At 32.2% G+C, this 15,914-nt stretch overlaps 1 protein-coding gene across 2 annotated transcripts in view; it reads left to right on the top strand.

Moving 5' to 3' along the window:
- LOC106793647 (opioid-binding protein/cell adhesion molecule homolog) overlaps window positions 1-15,914 on the top strand; it is a 156,249-nt gene that overhangs the window by 115,646 nt on the left and 24,689 nt on the right. For both annotated transcript variants that reach the window (XM_014760770.1, XM_014760771.1), the window contains exon 3: window positions 2,398-2,605. In XM_014760770.1, the coding sequence (XP_014616256.1) occupies window positions 2,398-2,605 (208 nt within the window). The remainder of the gene's footprint in view (window positions 1-2,397; window positions 2,606-15,914) is intronic.

Genomic DNA, 15,914 nt, shown 5'->3' with positions numbered 1-15,914 from the left:
ACGAAACCAAAAGCAAAGGGAAAGAGAAATGCTGAACCATTGCAGAGAACTATATTTTTTCGGTATTGATAATATTTTAATTTCGCGAGAGTCAAAAGAAATAAAAAAAAAAGAAAGAAACGAAAATGTTTTCCAATTCGTTGATTCGAACGTGAAAAATTCTAATGTGTGTGTGTGTGTGTGTATTTCTTATTTACGTGATGAGTTATTCTCGGGGAAAAAAGGATTGTATGTGATACTTTGAGAAAGGGATAAAAAAAATACGAGAGGAGGGAGAATTATACAAGGATGGGAAAATTTGTGAAATTATAAAAACGCAAAACGAATATTCTCGTAAATAAATGTGTCTGTTGCGCACGACGATAGCAATTCCATTATACGTTCTCTTTGAACGAGGATATGTTAGTGTATTACGCGCGTCTAAATACAGCTTGCACGAAAATATTATATGAAGAAATATGTATATAGTGGGGTATATGTATATGTCGAATATGCGTGTGCTATATGCAAGAGAAGAAAATTTTAGAATTGACGGATGTGAAAACGTATTTCGATGTGCCAGCACATTTTTGAAATAGCCTCGTGTTTTATTTACACTCCTAGAATTTATTTCATTTTCTTAATAGGGTTGACTTATCAAAATGTCACACACGTAAATGTATTTTTAATTTATATACGATTTGTTACCTCGTCGTATTAATTTTTCAATTATCTATCATATCTGTTGATAAGTTTTATTAAACGTAATTACAACTAATTGATTATTCGATTTAAGATCATTTTTGTTCCCCGTGGAAAAAGGTATTGCGATCATATTTTAACAATAACAATATTCGTTAGTAATTAACTTTTAAACATGCATAAAAACGACATATTCGTACAGGTGCATGAACACAGACACGCGCGCGTAGATTTAAGTTAAACGATAAAGCGAAAAAGCGTGTGCATGTATAAATATCAACGATTCTTAATGACCAGTCGTAAAAAATAAAAAATAAAAAAGGAACAAAAAAGAAACAACGAAATGCAACGAGTATTTTGCTGGGAAAATCATTAATGATAAAAAATTGAAGAAATTGTTAAGCACAAAAAGGGGTAATGCGGAAAAATGGTCGAACCCCAAAAGACTGTGGGTAGGTATAACGTTGAAATAATAAAATAATGGGATAAACCGTAATGACTGCACCGAGATTTCATGGGCTTTTTTTTTTCTATTTTTATTTAGGCGACAGGGCGAAAAATCGCGAATGAAAAATGATAATTGATATAGATGAAACGGAAGTGCAGTAGCAGTGGGAGATATGCTAACGCGTTGGAAAGGAAGAAAGAATAAGGGGTTGGTATATTTCGAAGTTAGGTGGAAAAAAGTAGGTCAGTTGGAAGATATAGAAAGAAAAAGGAAAAAAGAAATGAAAAATAAGGAAGGAGAAAGAGAAATACAGTGGAAGGAAAAGATAGAACAGGTTGAATCAAAAATATAAAGCGTACTGGCTAGAGACTTACGAAGTAACATAAGAAAAGCAGAAAAGAACGAATGTGAGTTAAAAGAACGATTGTTTTCTTCGTTTCTAAAAAGATCACATATTCCCTTTATGTATCTATCTTTCTCTTATTCTTTTCTCTCGATTATTATAGTTAATTAAGATATTAAACATTTATCTTAAAAGATGTGAGAGTTATTGTTTTCTTTTTAAATAAATTGATTATACAAAATGATAGAAATAATAATTGTATTATTCATTCGTGTATCGTCGTGTGTCGAGGTACATATTTACTTTTATGCATTTATTTACGCAATAAATCACAGGAAATATCACGAAAACGCAATGGAAGAACTTAAACTTGCGACTCCCTAATCCAGTGAATCAAACTTTATCTCACGGAAAATTCAAATTCCATAATAATTCGGTAAACAGTAAACTTCAACTACTACTACGATGCTTTAATTTCCTCTTCCGATTCTGTTCTGTTCTCGCACCATTGACCGTAGGAATATTTGTTTTTATATTACTTATTTAAAATGATTATTAGAATATCCTTGTTTATTTGATATACAAATTCACGAGTATATTTTCATTTCTTTCAAAAGAAATAATGAATTTAAATAATAATCTCTTTATTATTTTCATTATTTTATCTAATGTATATTACTTTTATATTTCTTTTTTATTGAACTTTTATTAAGTTATTTATGAATCAGCTTAAATAATTTCTTTTAAATTAACGTTTATGTGTGTCATATATTTTAGTTGAACATTTTAAGGATCTCATAAGCAGCTTATGATATCATATCCCCGAGTAAGGATTATATTAGTAATTGTAATATCAAAAGAAAGGGTAATTTCAATTGAAATTTCAGTAAATAATATTGTTTCACTATCTTAATTGTGCTCACAGGTGGCATGGTTACGAGTTGATACGCAAACCATACTGACGATAGCGAATCACGTGATAACGAAGAACCACAGAATCTCGGTATCTCATAGTGACCACCGTACGTGGTTTCTCCACATACGCGAAGTCAGGGAGTCTGACCGAGGATGGTATATGTGCCAGATCAACACAGATCCTATGAAAAGTCAGATTGGTTATCTCGAAGTTGTCGGTGAGTATTATTCCTATCTATTTATTTTTTCATCTCAACAATATATATATTTATACATACTTCACATTTCATCAATCGTGTTTTATCATTATTGTTTTCACGACAAATCACTTTGTCCTCGTGTCATTCTATAAATATTTAACACCATTCGATATTAAATTTGATTTCATTAAAAGACAGATTAACATTCATTATTCTTCTTCTAATAATAATAAAAAGATAATATCTGCTTTTTATTTTATTTTTTTATTATTTAAACGTTAACGCGTAGAATACATTTATGATTAAAATAAACAATCGTTATCGTATACTATTCGATAAAGATTAATTATTCGATTAATGATCGGAACAAAAATTAAAATGCAATTTTTCTTTTCCTTATTATTAACGTTTTGTGATTGAGAGAATAGTTGTACGAATTGTCACGTTCGCTTCGAAGATAGTAGATAACACAACCGGTTTCTCTCGGATCGTAGAAACGGATTGCGACGCCAGTATACGTTAACGGTTCGCGTCCGAAATAATTATTGTCAGGATGTTCGCATCACGTTGATAGCACGCTATCTGATACATGGGTATAATTCATGATATTTCGGACCTATACGCGCGAGAACGCGGAAATTACATAGGATTTCGCACTTTCCTCTATCGACCATACATACTTCGCTCTCTATTTCTGTACAATCGATTACGATTAAAGACACACCTTCGATATTCTCTCTTTCTCTCTCTTTCTTTCTCTTCACACTTAAAAAAATATCAAAAAAATATTATATTTACTATACGAATAAATATGAATAGAAGATTCAACGTAATGAAATGTATTAAGCAAATTTAATATTTGTTTCTTTCAATTTGTCCTATTTCAATTTGATGACTTGATATTATTCAATTATTAAATATAATACACGCGTGTGTGCACTGATATTATAATATCGTTTATTTTTGAATCAATCTCATTGCTTTTGTTTCTATTAATTCTATTTCAAATATATTGTATTAATTCATTGTGTATAAACGTATATAACACCCTTCTGTTCTTAATAATTTATAAGCACAAAACATGATAATTTTCAACTTACAAAAAGGAATAGGTATGCGTGGTAGAAGTGAAGGTGTAGTAATAGCTTCGTTTATAATAAAAGGGGAAGAAGACTATACATTTAATCCCACACTTTCGTACTTGTTATTACAAACGTACTTATCCTTCTATTTGCATAAGCGCGTTTAAATTTATACCAACGGCGATCTACGGGTATTTTATAATTTTACCTGATAAAAATAAAACCAGAAAAAGAAAAAACAAAGTAATGTTTAAACGTTAACAATCATTTAATAGATTATACTGATTTATTAAATACAATTTTTAAAACGAAATTGATTATTTCGTAAAGTTAATAAATACGAATTTAATGTTGATATGTAAAAATGATCATTATAATCATCAATATGATTGGTATATCTTGGATATTGAATTAAACATTAAAAACAATCATTTTAATTTACACACACACACAATTATCTTCTTATTACTTTAGATTATATAATTATCGTCATAATTATTATCGATTTGTTTTTTTTTAATAAACACGCATTATATACAATTACATATTAGATAAGATGAAAATTACTAAATTGACTGACGAATAGAACAGGCTTATTACCAACGAAGATTACAAGTTTTTTTTCTTTTCTTTTCTTTTTTTCCATTCGAAAACCGGGGGACGTAAAACCATGCTTGGAAGCTTTAACATTCGCTTAATTTGCAAGGCATTAACCTTGTTATATTATAGGTAGAGCAATATTATGGCTGGGTGGAGGTGGTGGTGATGGTGGTGGTGGACTTTGGTAGACTCAGAACAGTAACGTAGTATACTCTGTGCACGTAGTACTCGTGGCACGCGAACGATCTTTACTACCCTTCTCGGAAATGAAAAGCCCCCCTCTCCCCACCCTCGTCTCTCCCCCTACTCCCCCTACTACAGTGTTCACTCTCTTTCTCTCTTTATAAACGAATGCGCGAGTAGTAAGCTTAGTCTTTCGTTTGTATCGCCATCCCCCAAGTACAAACACTCTTGCCTCGTATATCTGATATACTTTTTCATTTTATCTCTATCTCTTTCTGTTTTTGTCTTTCTCTTTCTCTCTCTTTCTCTCTCTCTCTCTCTCTCTCTTTTGCTTTTTCTGTTTCGGGTCATCAGGCCACTCTATTTCTAGTTGCTTTTGATACAGTCCAGGCAATAAAAAAAAAAAACAGAAAAAAATAGGATACCAAAAGTGCAGCAAAGGTTCTTGTTTCTTGTTCCATACGCAAAATTTTCCTTTTTTTTCTCCCCCCCCCTCTTTCCATCTCTCTCTCTCTATCTCTCTCTCTCTACCCTTTCTTTTCTCTTTTTTTTTTCCTCTTTTCAAACGGATTTTCGAAATACTTTTAACCTTTTTTTCGTTTGCTTTGCTTTGCTTTTGATTATTTTTCTTTTTTTTCTTTTTTCTTTTTCATTAAAAATATATTTATATTTAAATCTTACTTTTTGATTTTCGCTCGGGATTAAAAAAGTAGATAGAAAATATGGGATATTCGAAGAAGTATCGGAAATAATCGCAGATATTTCGCAAAGTAATTTTTTCGCGTGAACGAGTACGCACATATGTGTCTCTAAACAAATTAACATTGCTACATTATATTATTATACATATAATATTTCGAAATGTTCTGATATTGTTTTATATTTTATCACAGATTTCAGTTTCGAGAGTTTATATTATAAATAATTAAATTTTCATTAATGAAATCTTTTATGCGTAATTCTAAAACCATTGATGGAAATATTATTTATGAATATTACCAATCAAATGAGAATAAATTATTGCTAATATACGTTGAGCTAGGTTAATGAAGTTAGAAACAAAATCAAATTTTGCGAAAAGAAAAAAAAAAAAGAAAGAACGGAAAAAATGTTGTCTCGTGTATGTGTGTGTGTGTGTGTACACATTTAATCATTTTCTATACTCACCTAAGGCGATCACGCATGCTGTGTTCATTTCGGTTTTCCAATGAATTAATACTTCCTTAATTAGTCTCTTACGCGAACGTGCCAAATTTCGAAGAGCATTTTCCAGTAGCGTGTGCCGTTCAAACCATAGTTTGCCTCTGAAATCGCCTTTCCTACCGTGACATGTGCTAATAATGTGAAAGAGTAAGAGAGAGAGAGAGAGAGAGAGAAAGGGAAAGAGAGAGAGAAGAGTACAAGCAAGCTTTCGTAAATTACACGTAGTAACGAGCTTTGCTTGTCGGATAATTATTTAATATTCGTATAAGGCATAGTTAATAGATTAAGAAAAACATTTTTTAGAAGGAAGAGGGGGGGAAGAAGAAAAAAAGAAATTAATTAAATATATATATATATAATTTTTTATCGTTTTTGATCATCGTCGTAATTCGTTCATCGTTTTCAATTGAACGTATACGCGTTCTCTTTAAAGTTATTTCATTTTTTTTTATTTTTTATGAAAAACAAACGTAAAGAGAGAAAGAGAGAGATAAAGAGAAAAAGATATTTTCGTTCGGGGCGGAAAAAGGGATCATTTTAAGCCGAGTAATAACGTACTCCACGTTACCAAGGCTTATTTGTAATGAAAAATCCATCGAGAGATTCACGATTAAGGGCAAAAAGGAAATCGCTCGACAAAGACGGGTGTACGAGAAAGAGCAAAGAGATAGAATGTAAAGTAGAAAGGTAAAAAAAGAAGAAGAAAGAGGAGTGAGAGAGAAAAAGAGAGAAAGAGAGAATCCCGTTTACTTTCAGAGGTAGAAAAGTACATGTGTACGTGTATACACATGAATTGTATATATATATATATATATAGATATATCTTCTTGGCATTTCGACTCGCAGAAATGTTCGATCGGTCTCGGGACCGCACTTTGCGTCCTATACGATGCATCACACTCGGTAAAAGATTTCTTAAGCGGCGAAGAGAGAGAGACAGAGAGAGAGAGAAAGCTTTCTCTTTTTACCAGAGCTACGATCCGCAAGAAAAAGAGAGAAAGAGGGAAAAAAAAGGACATAAAGAAAGAAAGAAAGAAAGAAAGAAAGAAAGAGAGACGATGTGCCGATTTACATCTTGCTGGTGCTTTTCGAAGGAAACCGTACGGGTATTGTATACGGGCTTAGGATACTACACATACGTATACTTATACATTGATACAACGCTAGTAACAGAAGCGAAATGATTTCACGAGGGAGATGAACTTCCGTAAGTAGCCGCTCGGCTATACGTGAAAGTACTCCGACGGTTTCCAACGAAACGGAGGTATGACTTTGCTTGTAGTAGTCGTGTGTGTGAGAGAGAGAGAGAGAGAGAGAGAAAGAGAGAAAGAGGGGTTTACGGACGAAACTCACGAGATTAAATTGCTACAGATGGGATGCAAGAGCCTCTCCTCCTCCTCCTCCTCCCCCCTGTTCCACCCCCTTCTCCCCCTCCCCGCATCTCGAGAATACCAATTTGATTTCGGTACGAACGCGGTATGAGCATGGAGGTTACTGGAAAGATCGTAAAATATATAACAAACGTTCACAACGAATCTCATGGCATCGTTTGCTTGCCAGCAGCAGCTAAGAATGGACAATCCCCGAGTTCTTCTTTTTCTTCTTCTTCAACATGAAGAGTAGGGGATATTTTGGGAGAACGAATGTTATTCGAATTATTCGAGAATTTCATCCTCGACGAGATATTTTTGATGAATCGAGGACAAAGTTACTTATACGGCTACATGCGTCTCCCCCCAACACCCCCTCATCCACCACATTCGACACCATTCCTTTTACAATTTCCCCTATTTTATATCTCATCGACGATAAAATTAATTCAATGATTCTCGTTTTGAAGCAAATAATAATTAGATTTAAACCGAGAATTTCCGGTAGAGGAGTATGATAATTTTCGTGCTGTGATAATAATTATGCCATTTACATAAGCATTACGCGAGTAAATAACATTTTAAAAGGATTGAACGCATTGACTAAATATATGCAAACGTATTTATTCGGAAATATGTTATTTTTAATGTATATATTTTGGTTTTTTATTCTTTTTTTTTTATATAATATATATGTACTAATGTATCGAATCACGAACGTGTATAATAAATATCGTTAAGTGATATTTATATACGTATATAATTTATTTTTGAAAAGTTTTTATTCTATCTTAACAAAGGTAAATGTATAGTAAGTGTGTCCTATATGTGGATTAACTACCGGAGATTAAACTCATTTCGAAGTATTCGATGTAATTTTCAAAGTGACTTTACCGACAGTCAATAGAGACTGAGCTACTCATAACCCATAAAATTTTTTGAATGAACAGAATATGGTTATTTGTGAACACGTCTAAATGATTTGTATAATGTTAACCAGAGAGAGAGAGAGAGAGAGAGAGAGAGAGAGAGAGAGAGATCTCATCTTCGAATGGAATTTTAATTTTACAAAAAAAGCTATTTGTAAATGAGCTCTGCTTCTTTTTTCCTCTCTTCCGTAGCTTCTGAAAAAAAAAAATAAAAAAGAGAGAAAAAAGAAAAGAAAAATAATATTCCGCATTTTACCGGAAAAGTATTTTCCTCCTCGTAAACCTAACAATCATTTTATTTCGTTTTAAAAAGATATTAAAAGTTAGAATAGTTTTCCGTTTGAAAATACGTATAAAATGTATTCCATTGAAATTAATCATTTTTAACCATCAAAAATTCCACAGGATGGTTTAAAGAATAGATAAATAACTTCAACGAGCGTTCATTTAATTTTATCAAAATAACAAACAATGTGGAAAATACGGAAGTGTCTGCAAATAATAGTGTATAACGTTAGAGTATAAAATTACTGGCTTTTCTTTTTTGTTTTCTAAGTTTTTCTTCTTCCATTCGATTGAAACTTTTCTAAATTGAAATATCGATTATACCATTTCAAATGTAAGATTCAATATTTCTTCATAACACGCGTAAGCGCAGATTTATTATACTTACACTTTTTTTTATTATAATATATTATATATTTATATATTTTAAATAAACGACAACATTATTAAATGATTCGAAATTTAAGAAGGAATTAAACGAGAAATATCTCTTACAAAACGTGTACACCAAAATTGAATAAATAATTAACTGAATAATAGAAATGACTAACCGTTTTATTCAGCGGTATTACCTTAGTACCTGAACGAATCGAAAACTTTTACGGGAAGAAGAATCGACTTAAACTCTACTTTACTGCTCGCATAACCTATTTCAAACTGAAAACTTTGCGGCTCTCTTCCGTTTCGTGCTTTGCAAAGTTCATTTTCTTTTAACCCGGGAATTTTCATTCGCTCGAATAAAGACGCGCGGGAAGCGTTAGCGTAGAAGAAGAAAACTGAATGAAAAGATATTGATGTCTATAACGATGTCTGAACAGGGAGAAAAAATGAAAAAAAAAAAAAGAAACTTATACAAAGAAATTTTAATGATTTCATATATAACACGAATGTTTTAACGTAAGCTTCTTCCTATTTATTTTACGATAATCCGAATAAATTGTTCGTTTATTATAACATTTGTTTCTATATTATCAGCTCGATCTCTTATTTTATAACGAAATAAAATAAATGATATTAGGAAATGTGAAATTGAATCGTAGTAATAAAAATGAACGCGGTTTTTTTTTTTGTATTCTTTAAACTAATACCAAAAAATCGAAGATTGTCACGTTGGCTTTTCAAGTAAACACAATATTTTTTTGTTCTTACAAATAATACGAACATACATATATTATATAATCCGTTCGTATGAACTATGAACTAAAAAACGAAAAATAAAATTAACGTTGATTTGCAAGGATTACTTCTATACCTACTTATATTCAATTAAAAATATTAATTGTACGATAAATGAGAGATTGTCGTATAAAGATTTCAATTTAAATCATGTATCAATTAAATTTAAATATTTGAAATCGAAAAATAAATAAAACTATAGCCCAGTCTCTCGGAATCGTGTATTTCATCTCTTTTTTACGTTTGTTCGTAAAAGAATCATCTTGAATAGAGTTTTACGAAGAGAGGGATTTACAAAATAAAAGCAAATCGATTTGACGTGTACCGTGTATGTTCACACCTTTGAAACGGGCCTAGGTCAGAAAGTAATATGTATCTATCCATGCTATACGAGATTTTCTCCACTCATCCTCATCTTTCTCTGAAGCTTCCTCATTCACGAAGGAATCTAGTGAACGGTAAGGGAAGGGTAGGGAAGGGTGGGGTAGTTGTAGAAAAAGGGTGAATTGCCGAGCTTATCTTCAAAGCTTGGAGTAGACTAGCCGTTCGAGATTGCACAAATTTCGCAATATTAGAGGAGAGAAGTAACACACGGTATATACTCGTGGTGAGCGAGCGAGGGGGGTTGGGGTGGGGGTGGTTGGCTGCTTGAAAGTCGAGCCGTGGTAACGCGAGCTAGTAGCCTAGTATTCGAGGGTGGTAACTACGAGGATTGGAGGGTGGCACCGACACCAAGAAGAAGAAGAACAAGAACAAGAAGAAGAAGAAGAATAACAACAAGAAGAAAAAGAAAAAGAAGAGGAGGAGAAGAAGGGTGAGGAGGAGAAAGATAAGCTAGTTGCATTGGGGTTGCGGACAAGCTCAAACTAACCAAACCAGTCAGTCGTTCATAAAAAAGATGGAAAAACGGGGGTGGAGAAAGCTCGGATTGTGAGTGTGCCGAAACCCACCCCCTGTCTACTCTTTTTTCTTTCTTTCTTTTTTTTTAGTTGACAACAACGTTTTTCTAAGCGCGTAATGAATAACAAGCGTATAACGGTAGCAACGGTGGTGACTACTCAGCCTTGGCAAACTTATTTTGTAACGCCGAGCAACGAATGAAGAAAGAGAGAGAGAGAGTAAGAGAAAAGAAATATTGGAAGGAATGTTCTTTGTCATCCTCTATGTCGCTTAATTAGCGTATATTATTTTCTACGATATAATGAACCGGACGGCGGAAATGTTGGTGGCCGGTTCGTAGTTGTAACTCTGAAGATTCTCTTTTCTCTACCTTTCCTGATTTTTTTATTCTTCTTTTTTTCTTTTTTCTTTTTTTTTCAAATAACGAGGAGCTAGTGCCACGAGATAAATTTTGTCTTTTCTTTTCTTTTCTTTTCTTTTCTTTTCTTTTCTTTTTTACTCCTCTCCTTTTCTAATTCGTTTTATTTTCTCTTCGCGAGAATATTTATATATAATAAATGTGTATATTATATATTTATACGTTTATAAATATTAATAATAAGAAACGTATTTATTATGTAAATGATAAGATCGATAGATTGCATTGCAAATCAAAAACGATTATTAATAATTATTTTATTATTCGTAATCGTTTGATTAACACAATAATGACTTTTTCTTTCGAAGTTCGTATAATAATACTGTACAGATCGGTCTCACAGATTCGTTTAAGTTTTTAACGTAATCGCACTTGTAATCTTAAACGTAAAGATTACAATTTTCTTATTAACGAAAAAATGATCATTCAAGATTTTGATTACCTATTATTAAATCAATCGAAACTAATAAAATCGTTATAGAACATAATATATTCTTTTTTATTTTACTTTGACCAATCGATATAACGATAACCAAAGTTTATAAGAAAGAATAAGGGGCGGAAGGGGGAGGGAAAGGTGCCAGGGTCGGGGTGGGGAGTTATCGCGAATTTCTTTTTTAATACGCTTTGACGGAAATACCAAAGTATACTTTTCCTCACTTGAATTCGCCTTTCTCACAGCATCATCATCATCCTCCTTCCCTTCCTTCTATTCTACACCCATCCTTGTAAGAACAATAACGACTGTAAGAGAATAGAAGCACATTACCACGATGAACAGTACTTTTGAGCAATAACCAACGTAGTAACGCTATTATTGTTTCCTTTTACGTCGATATATGCCGAGGGTGTGGAAAGAAAAAAAAAGAAAAAGAAAAAAAAGGACAAAAAAAAAAGAAAAAAGAAAAAAGAAAAAAGAAAAAACGAAAAGGAAAAAAAGAAAAAAAAAGATGGAAGAACGACGGGAGAGAAAAATATTCGTTTGGTGCCTGCAGCAATTTGATAGCGTTACACGCGAGCGTCATTCGAGTCGACGCTTTTATGTATCGGGTAAATAGAGTCGTTCTTTTCTCTCTTCTTCGTTCCCCCCTACCCCCTTACCCCCCTCTCTACAACCACCCACGACCCACCCACCTTTTTCTATCTTTTTATTTCCCTTGCCTTAGTAACGATACCCAAAAGATTTCGATCGAAAATTCAGACAGACGGACAAGTAGAGTCCTTTTGGTGGATCGTATGTCCTTCGACAAAGTGATCCATTGTCCTTGGTACTCAATTCCTCGAGTGGAAGAAGAGGAATGGTGGAGGAGGAAGAGGAGAAGAATCTTTCGTAGGGCCACTTGAACAGTATATTTTCATTTTTTCTTTTTTTTTTTTTTCCCCCCTTTCAAACTCTCTTTTTCTTTTTCTCTAAACGCTGACAGATAACAAGATGGTCAAGATAAAACGAGTGACGAGATGAGAAGAAGTAGGAGGTATCTTTCACGAGAAAATTCTTCTTTCGTTTCGTTCATTTCGTTCGTTCGTTCGTTCGTTCGTTCTTCTATACCTCGTGCAAGAAACATTTTCTGAGTGGGGTGCGAATGTATGTGAGTGTTAGTGTGAGTTTGAGATAGAATGAGAAAAAGAGAAAGCTTGCTTTTCTCTTTATCCCTCCAACAGCAAGCTGAGAAGTGTTACCTTCCAAATAAGGGCGGTAGTGAAGCTTACTACGATTTCCAGCTCGTTATTGACTCACAAAACCGGACAATTTACCTCTACCGTGTATAACAATAAACCCCCTAGCCTCMCCCCTCCTAGCCACAACAATAATGACTATGAGAAATCTCTGACAAATATCGGTCTTTATTACTGGCCATGATTTTCGAAATTTTCTTCTCTCTAATATTCTTTGGGTTTTGCTTCGAATGATTAATTCGTTACATAGGTGTGTAATCGATTATTAAAATGTCAGAATGGCAAAAAGTTACATGCTTTCTAACAAAACGTTTACAATGATTCGATATAATGTGATATTGTCAAGAAAATGATTGTATATTATGAAGTTATTTGACAGGTAAGAATTATTAAAGAAAATTGATGGACGAACAAAAGTTTCTGTTGGATATTTTTATTTTGTTTTTTTTCCCCCCCCCCCCCCCAAAAATATAACCTTAAGAAAAAATTTGTTTCCATGNTAAAAATATAACCTTAAGAAAAAATTTGTTTCCATGTATTACAATTGAACATATTTCATATCATTAAAAATAAAGAAAATATTTAGGTGGCCTTCCTACGATTCTGGGACATCTTTTATATCAATTCATATACTTATTAAATATATCTACATTTATATGTTGGTATATAGTATATTACGCATATATATATACAGAAAGGGTTTGTTCCACACCAGCTGTTACGTTATTAAAACGTCCCGCTGCTCTTGTATCTTGCGGTAATGTAAATAAAACCTACGTAAGTAAAATATAATACCTCTTTTGTGGCTTATATAACGAAAATGTAGGCATCTTAAGTACGCCATTTTATTTTGGCACAACCATGTGGATGCATCTTTTAATCTATTACCTTTTATGGATTAATACTTTTTCGTATAAAATTTGGAATTAATAATAATAATAATTATAATCACTTCATTCAATTTCAGCTCGACAAATTTCATTATCAAATATCTCTTCTATTTATATCTTCATGAAACAAGACTTTTTCATTTCAAACGTTGCACAGCTCAGTCAAGAACACGCGTACTTTAGAAATTTGTTCAACAACAAATACTTATATAACATTATTCAATTTACAATTGATTTTTTATTTAGAATTATTACCTGTTTGTTAGTACCATCAATTACAGAACACTTTGTATAAATATTCTTATATGGTGCTAACGATAAGGAACATCAAATCACATATTTATGTAATTATGTAATTAGTAGTAGTATATACACTTATCTTATGTACACTTATCATCCTCCTATATATGATTGATTTTTTTTTCTGCATCATTCATATTTATAATGTTATATACATCCTAGTATCTATTACGAGTAACTTTGAACCTACACGATACGTTTTACAAGACTCGGCCAATTCTCTCACATTTACGCACATATATGTGCACGAATATATATATATATATATACATATACGTGTGCACGATATATCCAACGTAGGTAGAGGAACCGGGCGCAAAGCACTTGAATTATTCACGAAGTCGGAGCAGGCTTGCACTTGCTAATTAACCGACAGCCTGTTGTCACGTGAGCTTTCTCTTTAAGCTCACAGATTAGACGATGAAAGAGCTTTTCGCGTCTTTCTCCTTTATCTCGAAGAATTCGTCGATTCAACAGTTTTCCTACGAATCCTCGTTCAACATACACACAACCTTCAAAAATTTACTCTTTTTGTTTTTTCTGAAATTTATATCTCTATTTGATAATAATATTATTTAAATTTTATCATCGTTGAGGCAATACCTTTAAATCGTTTATTTAAAATCTTACGTATGTACATATGTCATGTTAAAAGAATTTACATTTATATATTGTTAGGTAATACTTATCGTGCAGTACACACACACATATATATATATATATAATATTATAAATCTTTGTTTTAATCTCCTCAAGCTTCTTATACTTTGCAAAGTAATAACTTTATCTTTTAAGTATTATATTACATAAAAGACGTAAAAATAATTATTCGTGTAATAGACATTGTATTTTGGTTTATTTTTGGGCGCACGAGTAAGTATTTCTGTTCCATTTTATGAAACGAAATATACTTCTAAATTGTAGTTACTAATTCTTCATTTTAATGCAGTTTAATTTTGAAATACTCTTGTTTACAATTTCAAAATTTACATCTTAAATATTAAATGCATATTTGACGATTCGTAATTTCTAAGAGAAGGGAAACGAATTTATTATTATTTTATGTTAGCTCGACAGTAATTCTGATAAATAATATAACGATAATGATTACATAAATAAAAAAATAGAGATATTTAATTTATTGTGAGTAATGTTTCGTTGATTGAGCTGTGATTCTTTTTCTTTTCGTAATAAGATTTTGAATTAATTAAATTTATTAAGTTATCGTGTTTCTCTCACTTTTTCTATTTTATCGTAGTGAATGTAATTTGTTTGTAATCTCGATAAGTTCCATGCTTAATTATAGGTAGGTCGAAACGAATAGAGAGAGAGAGAGAGAGAGAGAGAGAGAGAGAGAGAGAGAGAGAGAGAGAAAATAAATTTATCGTGTAAAGTATATATTCAAACGATTACCGTTCGACAGTTTTCTCTACATGTGTTTTTTGTGTGAGCGTAAACAAATTAAGAAATATAGTTCGATAGTGGTTTCGTGCATTGATCTCGATCGTAATTTAGTTTCCATAATATAATAGATTATTTCGAACAATGCTTTTACGTCGAAAAACATATTATAAGCTTCGTTTGTAAATTTAATGAACCGATTAACCGTGTTAATTTTCATTCAATTTGTCCGATATATTTTATCTATTGAAGAAAAAAAGAAAAAGAAGGAATTGGCTAAACATCGGAGATTTTGTCTTCTTGTTTTACGTTCTCATTCTTTCGAATGATTTTTATCGGTACTACTATCCGCGTTGTCATGCGAAGTATTGGAATTTGGTAACTTTACTGATAAGTTCATAGACATTATCGGAAATACGTTGAGCTACGGCCGAATCGATAACTATAATGGAAAGGCAATGTATCGTTGCAGAGCGACGGGCATGAAGCTATTCGTCGACGATGCTTAAAATCTGTTACGCCGTTGCAGTGATGCATTGCAGCGTAAATCATACGCCACCGCACGATATACTTCATTTTCGATGTAGGTAACATAGTGGCGGCTAGCTATGTTTATTAATCAGATAGATACAATTGTATCTCTTTCTCTCTCTCTCTCTCTCTCTCTCCTTCTTTATGTATATATAATATAGATCGCTTTGCATAGTTTTAGATACTGATCGATAATGATAAAAAACATACTGAAGATTATTTGATGATCAACCGAAAAACGGTAATCTAGCAATACGACACTCTATTTATTTGTTAATTACTATGTATATTATATATAATCATTAGCGTATATTATTATTTACATAATATTTGTAAAAAGGTTACACGTAAGATTTAGAAATTTTCGAATGTATTTGAAAGG

This window comes from Polistes canadensis, unplaced genomic scaffold, assembly GCF_001313835.1.
Source record: "Polistes canadensis isolate GaletaPanama2010 unplaced genomic scaffold, ASM131383v1 scaffold_16, whole genome shotgun sequence".
In the NCBI taxonomy this organism is placed as follows: Eukaryota; Metazoa; Arthropoda; class Insecta; order Hymenoptera; family Vespidae; genus Polistes; species Polistes canadensis.
Note: the sequence above shows the minus strand (reverse complement) of the source record. Positions and strands in the feature narration are given on the sequence as shown.